Source organism: Melospiza georgiana, chromosome 6, assembly GCF_028018845.1.
Source record: "Melospiza georgiana isolate bMelGeo1 chromosome 6, bMelGeo1.pri, whole genome shotgun sequence".
Classification (NCBI taxonomy): domain Eukaryota; kingdom Metazoa; phylum Chordata; class Aves; order Passeriformes; family Passerellidae; genus Melospiza; species Melospiza georgiana.
The window spans coordinates 14,354,714-14,368,198 of NC_080435.1; the positions used below are offsets into that span (position 1 = coordinate 14,354,714).

The 13,485-nt window shown below is 39.0% G+C and overlaps 1 protein-coding gene across 10 annotated transcripts in view; it reads left to right on the top strand.

Annotated features, from left to right (window-relative positions):
- The first annotated feature begins 3,298 nt into the window (after nt 1-3,298).
- BRSK2 (BR serine/threonine kinase 2) overlaps nt 3,299-13,485 on the top strand; it is a 304,344-nt gene continuing 294,157 nt past the window's right edge. For all 10 annotated transcript variants that reach the window (XM_058027269.1, XM_058027271.1, XM_058027274.1 and 7 more), the window contains exon 1: nt 3,299-3,752. In XM_058027269.1, coding sequence (XP_057883252.1) covers nt 3,659-3,752 — 94 coding nt within the window. In that variant the 5' untranslated portion in view covers nt 3,299-3,658. The remainder of the gene's footprint in view (nt 3,753-13,485) is intronic.

The window sequence follows — 13,485 nt, forward strand, 5'->3', positions numbered from 1 at the left end:
CACTTCCTTTTTTTCAGTACTAACTTCAAACATATATTCAACTGAACAAGTGAAAAACATGAAAACAAAACTTCCTCATGGACTTGTTTTTTTCCTGTAACTTTTTTCATCATCTCATGATCCATCTTGACCCTTAATATTTTTATGGGAATAAGAGGAAAGGCAATGACAAGCATCTAAGAAAACAAATGATAATAAAGACTTTCATTAGACACAAGCTAGTGTCAATGGGAGTGGGTAAAAAATACAAAAAAAAAAAAAAAAAGCGCCAATCCTTTGCTCACCTTTTCCCCCAGAAGTATGATAAAACAGCAGAATTCTAAATAATTTCTTTTTTGTTCACTCCATACTCCAGCAAATTTTTTTCTGGGATCATTGTTGAGTCCTTCCTGAGAGAAATTTAGTCCTTAAATGAGAATAACAAAAGAAAAATAATGGAGAAAAGAGTACAAGAACCTAAGATTATGCCAATATGCCAACTATACACTTAAGTTTACACTTCTTGTTCATTTAGGCGCAAGATTATACAGAATAAGGTCAGGGGAAATCATCCCATATGCATCCCCAAAGATATCTGATATATCCAATGACAGCAGAGTCCTGTTTATTCAAAATACTTTTGGAACATCAAAACATTTGGATAAACAGGGCTTCAAATAATTGAGGGAGTTATTGTATAAGTAATTCACACCAGGGGGACATAACCTAGATTCAAAGGACTGACTTTCAGATCAAAGGGGTACAGATAAATGGGATTTGGCTCCATATGAACAAATACATAAAATTAAAAAGAAAAAAAACCCAAACTATTTGATTATTCAGTAATCAAGAAATGTCCAAGCATTTTTTCAAAAAGAGTTTAGGACGAAAGGTTGAAATTGTTGCAATAGGCTATACAGAAGGACATTCCAACAGAATCAAAATAACGTAATAACTAAACAAGACCAAAAGGATATGGGAGGTTTTTTGGGGGGGTGGGGGGGAGGAGGGAGAAGGTGGGGGGGTTTGTGCCACAGATGTTTTGTGTTTGTTTGTGTTGTTTTATCCTCCAGTCAGGATCATATGAACTTCACTAAGTGTCTGACCTTATTCCAGCCATGAAACTGACAGGTGTTTTGTGGCAGAAGGAGGGTATTTGTAACATCTGTGTCTCTTAACCCACTTTCCTGAATGCCCAATAGAAACAAATATGAAATATACAAGTTTGGACTTGGATGGACAACATTGTCTGATTTCTTGTCATTCTATTAACAACATGACCCACATATGGTTCATCTACATACAGACATCATCATCTTGTATTAAATACCTTTTAAGATACAAATATTGGAATTAAAAAAGATTTTGGTCTATGCTGATACTCACCCACTGCATTATTAACACGGTGGATACATAATTGATACAAATAAACAATATTTTTATTTTTCTGCAAGCTTTGCACACATTGCCACAATTCACCATTGTTACTGTCTGTTGGGACTTTTTGACAGTGTGGGAGGGCAGATATTTAGAGAGGAGTAAAACATCAGAAACCATGATACATTTCAATTGCCCCCAGTATTTGATTTCTGTAGGCAAGAGCCCATCAGGGAGAGTGCTTCTCCCACCATGGTGCCTCTCCTGGAATGGTCCCACCATGGCTCGTAAGCCAGAGGGAAAGGAGGTCTTCTGAGGGATGTGGGAGAACAAGGAGAGGTCTGGGGAGCTTGGAGAAATGGCAATTTGGAGTTGAGTTGAGTAGTGAGGGCAAAGGAAACACCTGGAGGGTTGGAAGGGACAGTTTGCCACTGGAAATTCACAGAAGCAGTGCTTGGCTGGGAAGGAGTGTGTGGTCACACAGGGTACCTGTGGAGGGGGAAGCTGAGGAATGGGGATGGTGTTTGGGACTTTGCTTACAGGTTGCTGCACTGACACAGTCTGGAAGTGAGTAAAGGTGAACAGTAAAGGGCAAAGCAGGGTTGTTTTTTTCCCACACCAAGTGTTAAGGTTTTGTTTCCTGAAGAAATCTTGGAATTGCTTAAGCCCGATTTCCTCCCTCTTCCTCTTACTAACTGCTCTGCACCTTGGTGGATAGTCATGTTGTCTGTGGTACAGGTAGACTGCCAATTTCTAGTTTTATTCCAATTTACAAGGGCATCTGTTGTTTGTGGATATAGATATTTTAAAAAGGTCAATTTCCCTCTTCAAAAAAAAAAAAAAAAAAAGGGTTTAAATAACAAACCTGAAGTAGCCTTCTTCCAGTGAGCAACAGATAATGATAAGACTTGTAAAAGTTTTCCTCTCTCTTTACAGGCTTGTCAAGGCTACTTTCCCTGACTCAAGAATTCTTGCTCTGTGTCTCAGTTGGAATTTGAATAGCAATATCTTGACCAGTTTTCTGTCTGAAGTAGGGAAAAGAGAGTAAAAATGGAACCTGTGTGTGTGGGAACAGCTTCAGCTGGATATCCCTGGAGACTGGCTGAAACTGTTGTACAGTCCTGAATCCAGAAAGTACATAGGTTTCTGCTGAACTTGAAGTATCTGCAGAATCCCTTCTTTTGTCCAGCTCCCTAATGTCTAAAGGTTAAACACAGCCATACTTGGACAAAAACAGTGAAAGTTTTCTTACGCTGCTAGTACAGTGCCTGTGGATCAGACAATCTGCTTCTATTGCCATCTAATCCCTGAATTTTCGGTTGCAATTTTATTTAAGAGAGTGGCCATTCAGTTTTTGATCTGTTCACTAAGGACCCAAAGATTTTTTTTCCCTATCTAATTCAAAAGCAGGTCTGTCACTAAGTTCAGTGGTTACAGAATTGTGCCTGTTATTTTCTCTTCTCCCCCACAACCCCCCTCTTTCCTCAAGGTTTTCTTTAAAGGGTAAAACCCCAAGGAGACAGAGGTCTGCCAGAATCAAATAGAATCAAATAATTTCCCAGGCTCGTTTTCAGAAGTAGCTTGTCTCCCCTTTCCTATTTCCTACCACAATCTTGCCTTTTCTTTAATAATCTGCAGCTGCATAGTGGAGTAGAATTCAGAGGATTAAAAAAAAAAAAAGAAAAAATAAAAAAGGAAAAATAATGAAGTGTATGTTTGGGTCTTAAATTAATATACACATTAAATTATATTTAATTGTGCCTTATCAATAGGCTGGTGAACTTAGGTGTTTGCTGCTGCCATTGGTCATGATGCTCTGTAGCAGGCAGAGGCAGCAACTGCTGCTGATGGAAAAGAAAAGGTAGTGAAGGAGGAGGGGAGAAGGAGGTGGGAGGCGAGGGGATTGGCTGCGCTCGGTGCCATTCACAGCTGCGGCCCCGGCTCTTCCGCTGCTCCAGCTCTGGCTCTCCCTTGAACAGCTCCTGGAGAGAACAAGGCGTGCGGAGCTCGGATCACCAGCATCATGCTCCTCGGGCTTGGATCGCAGATCCCCCTCTTTGAACACTGAAACAACTCCTTCGTCTTTCGGCGTCCCGAGCAGACCCAGCGAGAAAACAAGCACGTGAGAGAGAGAGAGGAAAGAAAGAGGAGGAAGACGAAAATCTGCAACCAAGGGGACTAAAGCAAAGAAAAAAGAGTGCTTTGCTTGCACAGCTGCAAAGTGGGAATTTAAAGAGCTGCAGAGAGAGAAATTCCAGCTCATCAGCACATACACATTGCAGAATTACAGATCCAGGTAGAAATGACATCAACAGGGAAAGAAGGCAGCGGAGCTCAACATGCACAATATGTTGGACCCTATCGTTTGGAGAAAACCCTAGGAAAAGGACAGACAGGTTGGTTCCTTTGCAGCAGCACCGCTGCTAGAGGGAAGGTGCTGTAGCAGCCGGCGAGGTGTCGGGGATGGGGTGTTCGAGGGTTCAGCTTTTCCCATTTGCTGTTTCAGTGAAGATAATATTCATAGGGGATTTTGGCCTTTATTTATTTTTAGTTTTCATTTTAATTCCTTCTTTTCTTCCTTTTTTTTTTTCTTTGATCCTTAGAAAAAAAAAAAAAAAAGAAAAGAAAAAGAAAAAAAGCCCAGGATGCTTTATGTTCATTACTCCTGCTAATGGGTGTTGTTCTGATGACAGCCAGAGTGCATGCAGAGGAAAAAATAGATGATCTGCTGGTAGTGAATTTTCACATCCGTTTTTTCACTGCCCTACTTAGGAGCATTTTTCTTTTTAATCAAATTATATTGAAATTAAAGGTTCACAGCCTGTAGTACCGAGGAGGTGGTGGTGGTGGTAGTGGGGGAGTCACCAGCAGTATTTCATGACATCATGATTGAAAAGGGTGTAGTCCTTAAGGTGCAGTTGGGGGGGGTTGGTGGAAATATGTACAGTATGTCTCTGGCACTGGCTGCTGTGGGTATTTAGCAAATATGGATGGATGGGCTGGTGGTTTTTGTGGGTAGGGTCTGAAATAAAAGAAAAATAGAGGATCGGTAGCAGAATTCATTCTGGTTATGCTGTGTTTTTGTAGGAGGGGTTGGGAGGGGGGAAGGGAGGTTATTTAATTATTTTTCTTAAGGCTTGTTTATGAAACTTGCTCCCAGCAGATTTTCCTGAATGGAACAATGGTAAGAAATATTAAAAAGAGGAAAGCGAGTGGAGGGAATTAGCAGAGAGCAGGTGCTTCTGCCCTACATGACATAATTAGATCCCCTAAATGCGTTCAAGATGTGGACTTACTGTTGCTTGCTTGGGTAGCATATTCACTTCAAGGGCAGGGGAGTATTAATTGGAAGAAAAACCCTTAAAAAGAAGCCCAAATGTCTTCCTTCTTAAAATATTTTATTTTTAGTAACAGGTGCAGTAAGCAATGGCATCTGGCAAATTCATTGGGTTGGGATCCCCCCAAAAGTGGATTGAGACTTGAGGTTATAATTTAGGGAAGGGGTAAGATCAGCCATAGGGGGGCTTCTTTGGGCATGTGGGTGTTAAGTGTTGTTCATTATGGTGGGACAATAAAACATGATGCATTGTGGTGTATTTTTTTTTTATAACCCAGCCGAGCTTTGCCCATCTGTTGTCTAAAGGATTTAATAGGCGTTTCCATCCCCAGCTGCTGCCTCTGCTCTGCCTGCTTCCTCACTGCCCTGCGTGGCAGCAGCTCTGCAGTCCGCAATTTTCTTAGGGACACAGTCAAAATCCAGATCTTTCTCTGTAAGAAGCAATGCTCTTCTGAGATGATTGATTATAACCTCCCCCCCATCCTTCCCCTCCTCTTCACAACCCCATAGCAACCGTTCAGAGACATGGATGAAGATGACATTGTCTTCTAGTGGAAGTGACTTTTATTTATATTTCTTTTTTTTTTCCCCAAATCTCTTCAGTAAATCAGCTGCTATAGGTAGTTCTCTGTCACTGTTTTGGTTACCACCTTTATCCTTTGCATAGCTCAGTGGGTCTCCTGCAGCTGTGTTCTTACTAAAATCTGTTTTGATGATGGTAATGAAAATATCCTACAAGAAAAATTACGATATAATGTTAATAAAACTGCCCTATTTCTGCTGATAATCCTTTCCTGAATACTCCAGGTGATCAAAGAGCCAGCTGTAGATGACAAATTCATTTTTGCCTTCATCACCATTTCCTTTTTTCTCTCTCTCTCACCTTCTCAGTACCCCTCCCTCCCCTTTAAATGCAATTGTGCTTGAGATTCCTGAAAATACAGCTGCATTAACCTTTTGGTCCATGTTCTTGTAGCCTGACGTTGGGTCCTAAAGGGTTATCTGCAGCTTTGGTTATGTTTTTTTTCCTCTCTGCTAATCTTCCTATCTTCCTCCTAAGTGATTAGAGACGTGGGGGTGGAGAGAGAAGAACAGGATGTATTTAGAGGCTTGCTGCTGTTGGCCTCTGCAGTTATTCAACCAGCTGGACAAGGGTGAAAGTTTCCTTTTGCAGTTTTACCATATAACTGATCTTTATAGATAAGTCTCTGTTGTTCGCACACATGAATGCACATGAAATGCACAATACATGGTGTCATAGAAGCTGGAGGTGGGGGAAGGAGGAAGAGAGATCTTGAAAGTAGCTGATGTCAGTCTGTGTCTCCCTTTTTATACCCACCCTTGATTAATGGAATAATGCACTGAGGTGAAATCTAACTCAGTATTAAACATAGATGGCTAAATATGGAAAGATGCCTTCTGGTCTTCTCGCATTTTCTGTGCTAATCACATTTGGGAGCATGCAGAATGGCATAGCCAGTGTGTGCCATGTATCTCATCCTCTTCCTGCTTGTTTTGGTGGGTAAGCTGGCAACCTGCAGCATTTCAGGGAGAGGACAAGCAGTGCAGTAAGAGGGCCTGATTCACCATAGTGTGTTGGGTATCTTGGCATTTGGGTTGCAGTGGCTTACAGATGAAGGAAGTGATTGTATTAATTCATTTAGAGCTTGACTTTGAAGCTTGGAAGATTAGGAGGTAATGTTTTGGAATTTTTTTTTCCAAGGGGATGAGGAAGAGTGAGAAGAAAAATCTGACAAAATGTAATGATTAATAGAAAGAAATGTAAGTTTTGTTGCAAAGTCCTGTCCATTTTGCAGTGATCTTCATATCCATCACTTTTATTTAGAATAAAAAATTATTGACTCAATAAAGTTATTTTAGATAGGCAGGTCAAGCTTTGCTCCCAGATACATGGGTGTTATACAAACGTATTAATCACTCATACCTGCTCACTGACTGTTCCAATAACTGGCATCAGAAGAAGGGGTTTTGGGGAGGAGTGAGGGTTCATTCATAGTTCAGAGCAGACTTAGGATTCCATGGAGGGAGGACTTAATGGTAGGTAAAACTCTCTTTGGCTTTCTCTCTGTGAAGTTCATGCTGATTGCCACATTAAAAGCTGAAAAAATGTATTTACCAGCAACCTACTGGTCCCTGCAGAGAGGTCCGGTTGTGATATCTGGGACGTTAGTGGGACCCCGTGACATCTGGCTGTGGGTGGGCAAAACTGACAGGGAAAAGCCTTCTGTTCACATTGGTGGTAACAACTGAAAGTGTTGATTGATCAGATATGCAGAACTTGTCCCGAGCAGCCTTCTGGGCTGGTGCGTCACGCCTGGCGAGGGTGGCCGATGCCACAAAGAGAGGATTAGGGCCTCTCAGGCACACAGCTTGGGAGGGGGCTACACAGGGCAGTGCTGAAAAATGGTTGGGCTTAGGTCTTTGCCCCTAGTGGGAATGAGAGAGGGACAAAAATTCTGTTTAATAATGCAACGTATGAATTTGACATCCCATTTGAGTGCTGTAGCAAGATGGTTTGCTTTTGTAATAGGCTGAATTTAGAGCACCTCTTCCTGACGTCATCTGCCGGAATAGCTTATGGAATCTCTATGTAAATGATCTTGCAAGAATATGAGAGGCATCAGAACCTTTATTGTTGTACTAAAAGAATTATTTTGCAGAATTGCCAGAGTAAAAAAATCACTGCTGTGTATATATATGGATGTGTGGTGAAAGGTTGTTTTATCTCAGTTCCATTGGTGCATTCTTTAACAGTTAATTATAGGAGGTTTTCATTGTAATTAACAGTAGTGAGCAATGCATGTGTGTCCTGTTACAGTAACACACATGGAAACAGAGTGCCTTGAGAAGCCCCAGTCACACCTGATCATGAACCATTGTTATAGCTTTAGGTACAGGTTTTCTTCATTTGCCACTAATTTTACATGAAAACAGCTTCCTGAGTATTCCTTAGTCTATTTTTTTTTTTTTAAATTCCACAGTTACCTCTGTTCTTGTATTTCTTTTGGCCTCATTAACACCTGTTTCACCTTTGAAACTCTTAACAGTAATTCAAATTGACTGTAGTGAATATTTATTAATGAGTGCAAAGATGAGGAACTGAAATATTTCTTGTGAAGTTCTTTAGCATTTTGGAGGGTTTTCTTGTGTTTTCATTTGACAGTCACTGTATAGGCTTTGGCATCATTGTTTGCTGTAGCACCAATTCAGTGCCTAGTGGAAATTTCTAAAATGCTGATTTGTCTACAAGCAATAAGGCATTAGTTCTAAGTGGGAATTAGTCTATTCACATTGAGATAAACTTCATGGGAAGTTTAATGTTGCTTATTCATTTTCTTATGTTCCTTTTGTTTTGTTTTAAGCCTGGTAGAGAGAGTCGTGCTTGAAACTCACGGCACTTTGACCTTCACAAAAAGTGTAGGGGTTCCCTTTCCTGCATTGCATCCCTTATAGCTTACAGCTATTTTGGTGTATAACATGTTCATTATATATGAGCCGTGAGCGAGGTGTTCAGCACTGTGCTGTTGGGTTATGTAAGAACAGAAATAATTAAATTTGGGTCTTAGAGAATTTAATAGCCTTTTATTCAGTGAGAGCCTAAACAGGTCATTTCTTTACAGCCTTACCCATCTGTTTCCATGACGCTGGCAGAAATTGAAATTTCTTAATTTTTTTATTTGTCTCTGTCAAATTTGGTTGAAAACTTCAGCTCTGTTCAAGGAATGTTGGGTAGTCAATGTGGTCTCAGAAGCCTGGTTTTCTTAGGTAAGTAGGCTAAACAAAGTATGTCCTCTTCATTCATACTGAAGAGGACATATAATTTTTTTTCTAACACAGCGTATTGGATCTAGAGATAGTCTAAGGAGTACAGCTTTCTTCCATTTAGCTGTCTAGATGGATATATCATTGTAAGAGGTGTAAATCATTGCAGTTTTCCTCATGGCCTTTTTAAACAAACAAGCAAACAACAAACCAGTATACATCCTAATAATATTTTCATACATATACTTTGCTTTCCTTATGAAAGTTTCTTTCAAAGCGGTGTGAACCCATACTCTTCCTCATTATAGTCTGTGAAGACTCAAATGTTGAATTTGTGATCACAGAAATAAATACTGCAAGCAATACTGGAGGTAGTAGAGGTCTTAATAATGAAATTTTCCCAAGGAAAGTTATGTCATAGTGACTCACATGTAATGGATTATCAAGTAATGGTTATGAGTTTTGAGAGATTTGGTCTTTCTTAACTTTATATACCTTTCACTTTTCAAAAGTACTGCTTTGCCTGCTTTACTGGCTGAAATAAACTAGTATTACCCTGCTACTTGTCTGAACTGGAAAGTTCAGCTATCCTGTTTATGACTTTCACTCTTTTTAGTTGTTTTGTTTTGTTTATTGTTTGAATTAGCAAATTTCTGTTTGCTAAATGCAGTGAAAATGAATTTTGACTTCTGAAAGCTTTGTAGGGGCATGCCATTAGTCTTTTACTTCATTATTGGTAGCACAATTATTATGAACTTGTGGAAATGGCAGCGGGCTCTGGATTATTGTTTTTCTTTGTAAAGCACAGTAAGCTTTCTCACCCAAGAGTTGTTAAATTCGGATACTGTCAAATGAGTGCAATTCTATGACTATATACTTACATTCCAGATGCCAGCAGGAACTGTGGAAGCACTGATTTCACAAATAGGGTTCTTGCACTGTTCAAGCACTTTTCTACTTTTTGTTATTGTTCTAATATCATTTTGTTCTGCCACAGCAAGGAGGACTGCATTAGGGTGAGGAGAGAGGTTGAAGAAAGGAAAAAATCTTCTTGTTAAAATTTACCTCTTGAGATGAATTCTTTTCATCTCTAGAAAATCTGTTATTCTGAGAAGAACCAAGAGTAGTATTTTAGGTAGGTTCTTACAATTCCTTTTGTAAACTGACTGGAGCAGCCAGTGAATGCTTTGGACTCTCCAGCATTGCAATGTTTTTCAGAATACCATAAGTTTACTCCATACATTACATTTTGGGAAGTCTTTAATATTAATGTGCTTTAGAGAGTTAAACCATAATTGCAATGGCAATAATAAATGTGATACACACCTAAAAATTAGCAGGTGCTTAATATAGAACAAATGCAGGTGGTGGAAAAGTTCCAGCTTTCAGAAAAAATGGAAAGGAAATGAGAAGTTTGGAAGTAATACCTTTTGAAGTAAAACACATTGCATGAGGACTGTGCTATGCACATAGGAGAGCAGTCACAATAAGACAGGGTGGAAGCCTGGATGTAGATTTCCATGGAGGTGCAGTAAAGACAGAGACATAAATGAATGCTCAAGTTGTGGTCCTCTTCAAATGCTAAGATACTGTAATTTGCCCTTGTGAAGTCAGTCCATATTTGAAGTTGAGCTCAATTCAGTAGAAGGATCATCAAGTCAGGGATAAAATGGATGAGGGTGGATTTTTTTTTTGTTTGTTGTGGATGGTCCTATTAAGAAATATCCCAAAGAAATTTTCTGTTGTTTTTTTTTTTTTTTTTTTTTTTTAACAAGCACAAGATGTTTAGCAATCCTAGTCAATAATGCTGTTCATTCTGCTTATGGAATATGAGGAGATTGTTCCATTTCCAGTTCATGCATAAACATTATGTTTTTCTACAAAACAGCCATAATGATCTGTAGAATAACATGAATAATTTGTTGTAAATAGTGTTCTTAATGAACTTGAACCATTTCCTTCTGCAGTGTCTGTAAATGCAGAGTGATTTCCTTTAAATCCTTATTTGTTTCAGATTTTCTGGCAAACCGCTATTTTTATCTCTTTTCCCCAACTGTCTTTACCTCACTTGTGGATTCTTTGCACTTATGCAGTATTCAAAGATTTGAATTGTACTCTTGAATGTAGTCTGTTGTGTAGATTGCATAAGAGAATTTAGTTCTGCTTAGATCGTTGTGCAAGCACTTCCAATGCAGATGTTTGCAAGTTCAAACCAAAAACTCACTTTTTCTAGACAGTTTGGACACTATTCCTATGAGCATCCATGCTTGGTAGATGTGAGTTTGCCAGAGAGTCTTTTAAAAAGGCACAGAAGTGTGACCAGATTAAATTTGATATAAAATGACTACTTTTAGAGCATATTAATGTTGTTCATCCAGTTTCATTTTACTTATTCTACATTTAATTTTGAATAGGAATATAAAATTTTTATGAATTAATTATATTTACAGACTAGAAACATTACTAATAAAAATATGTTAAAAACCACACTAAAAAAAATTACCCAGAAGACTTTTTTCCATTGCTTCATAGCTTTTGAAAGTTGGGTTTGAGTGGAGTTCAGGTAGAACAGCAGAATTTGTTTTGGTTCCTTTCATCAAGTGCAGTACTGGCTATTGATGTAGCTGCAAGCATTTTGTTCTTGGATGTGTCACTTGTGGCAGAGATGCCTATGAGGGTGCAGTTGTCCTGTGGACTGTATAAACAGGATTGCACTCGATTTTTTTGCAATGACCTTGGGATAAACTTTTTAAAGGCTATTAAATGCAAGTGTGTCATGAGACTAAGGACAGAAAGCAGTATGGACAAAGGTGGTGAATGGTGGTGTGTGTTTAGGCAAACCCAGGTACATTCTCTTGCTGGTGGTGCTGTTGCCTTCCTGGAGGGCAGAGTCACCTTCAGGCTGGTGCAGGTGGCTGATGGATGCTCAGTGGTGGAGTAGGACACTTTCCTTGAACTGTTAGTGCTCTTGGTTTGATTTGAGGAAATTATTTTATTATTTCCTGAAGGCCACAGAGACATATCAGGCCAGCTGATAAAAAGTAGCCCTAAAGCTGCCCTAAATAACTCTTTCATGGAGTTCTAATGGCCAGGCTTGCTGTTCTGCACCCCATGGCTGTGCTAAGCAGTTTCTGGCTTTTAGACTGTTGTTGTACCTACTTTGGGGAATGCTTTTTAAATTTTTGTTTTTTTCACATAAGCGTTATTAATTTGAGATGGGATGAGGTTAGACTGGAAGGGACTGTTCTTTGTGTAGCTCACCACAGATAACAGGCTGCTTTTCAGTTTTTTATTTAATAATCCATCCATTGATAATCAGTGATTTTTAAAGATAATTAAGGTATAATTAAGGAGTTTGGAAGAAAGTAGAAAACTTGCCAGCCACTGACAAAAGGAGATTATTGCTGGTGACAACTTTGCACTGTGATCTGTGAATTAGCTGACAGCAAATGGGTTAATGCAGGGTGCAGGGGGATATTGAGGAGAGAAATCATGGTCAGGTGGGTTACGGTGGGGTGCAAGTACTGTCTATTTTTCTTTCTCATTTCAGTGTTCCAACACTATGTGGGACTGATAAGCATGATAATATTTCCAGTGAAGTACTTACCTTTAATTTTTCTAAAAAGGAAAAGTGTTTTCAGGCATCCATTTAGTAAGTGCTCTTCTGGCTCTCTGCTTCTACCTCCAAACAACATGCTGTCTTTTTATCCTGAAGCTTTAGCAATTTTGATTTGCTGTCTTTTGCACTATATGCTTAATGGGGGAGAAAACAAATCAGTGTGGTAATGTATGTATTTTTTAAGAATGTCTACATTACCTATGTATTAACACACACTGTTTTTGCAGTGTCATTGCTCTGTGTGTTCAGCTTTAAATGCCATAAACTGGCTCCCCTTGTATTTTACCTATCAAAAGCACTATTGACTGCAACAGCAGTAATGGAGGGGCTGGTTTCTGGAAGAAGCAAACTGGACTTGACAAAAAATATGTTAATTTTTTTACTGTTTGTCCAAAGCCTACTCTTAGAACTATTAAGTGTCAGTCTATCAAAGTGGAACAGCAGCTGCAAATGAGAATGTGCCAGGTCCTCAAATTGATCCAGCAGGGAATGATGATGAAATTGCTTAGCTCTTTATCTTCTTTCATTCTTTTTCTTAATTATTTTTAATTTAGAAAATTTTTTTCTTAATTTACTTTCAATAATATCTTAAATATTATTTAATTATTTTATGCATAGCTAGTAGTGCAGACACTAGATTTTTACACAGATGCTCCAATTGGAAAAGTGATTGTTTTGTTGCTTTGGTCCAGGATGAGGCACACCGAAGCCCGGGTTCATAGTGATGGCTTGTCTGCCTTACAGGAATATAATTTATGAAGAAGAGGGACCTTCAAGAACATATTTGCAGCCAAACATGAGCCGGAGATGTACAATTTCATTTTCAAAAATTATATTAAAAAATAAAATAAATGTCCCGCTCTGATGAAGTCTGCGCTCATCTAGTGTAAGACTTTGTTAAGACTAATGTTTTGTTGCATTTGCATTAAAGCACAAGTTTAAGTGGGAAAATAAGACTTCATATCCCAAATCTTTGTGGTGTTAAATGTACTGTGTGGGATGCTAAAAATTTTCTGATGTCTTTTGCTGATTGTTTGCCAGCAGAGGATTGGGTTACTTATCATGCCAGCCATTTGCCCTGGGTGAGTCTTATTTAGTGATTGTGTGAATGCCTTTTAATGAGTGTGACCTGTCCCCAAGATTAAGGAATGGATTTGACTGTTTTTAGATTTTCACCATACTGGAATCCCTTAATCTTTCCCAGTATTCTATTACAAAACTCTCACCATATTTTCAGATTCTGAATGATGGGTAGCTTGGCTGTTGAGAAAACGTGCTGGCAGCAGGTACAGGTTTGGGCTATGGTTTTCTTTTTGAAGTCCTCATCATCCATTTTTTTGGTCTGCATTTTTGTGGGGTTTTTGGTTGGTCAGTTTTTCTTTTGGTTGCT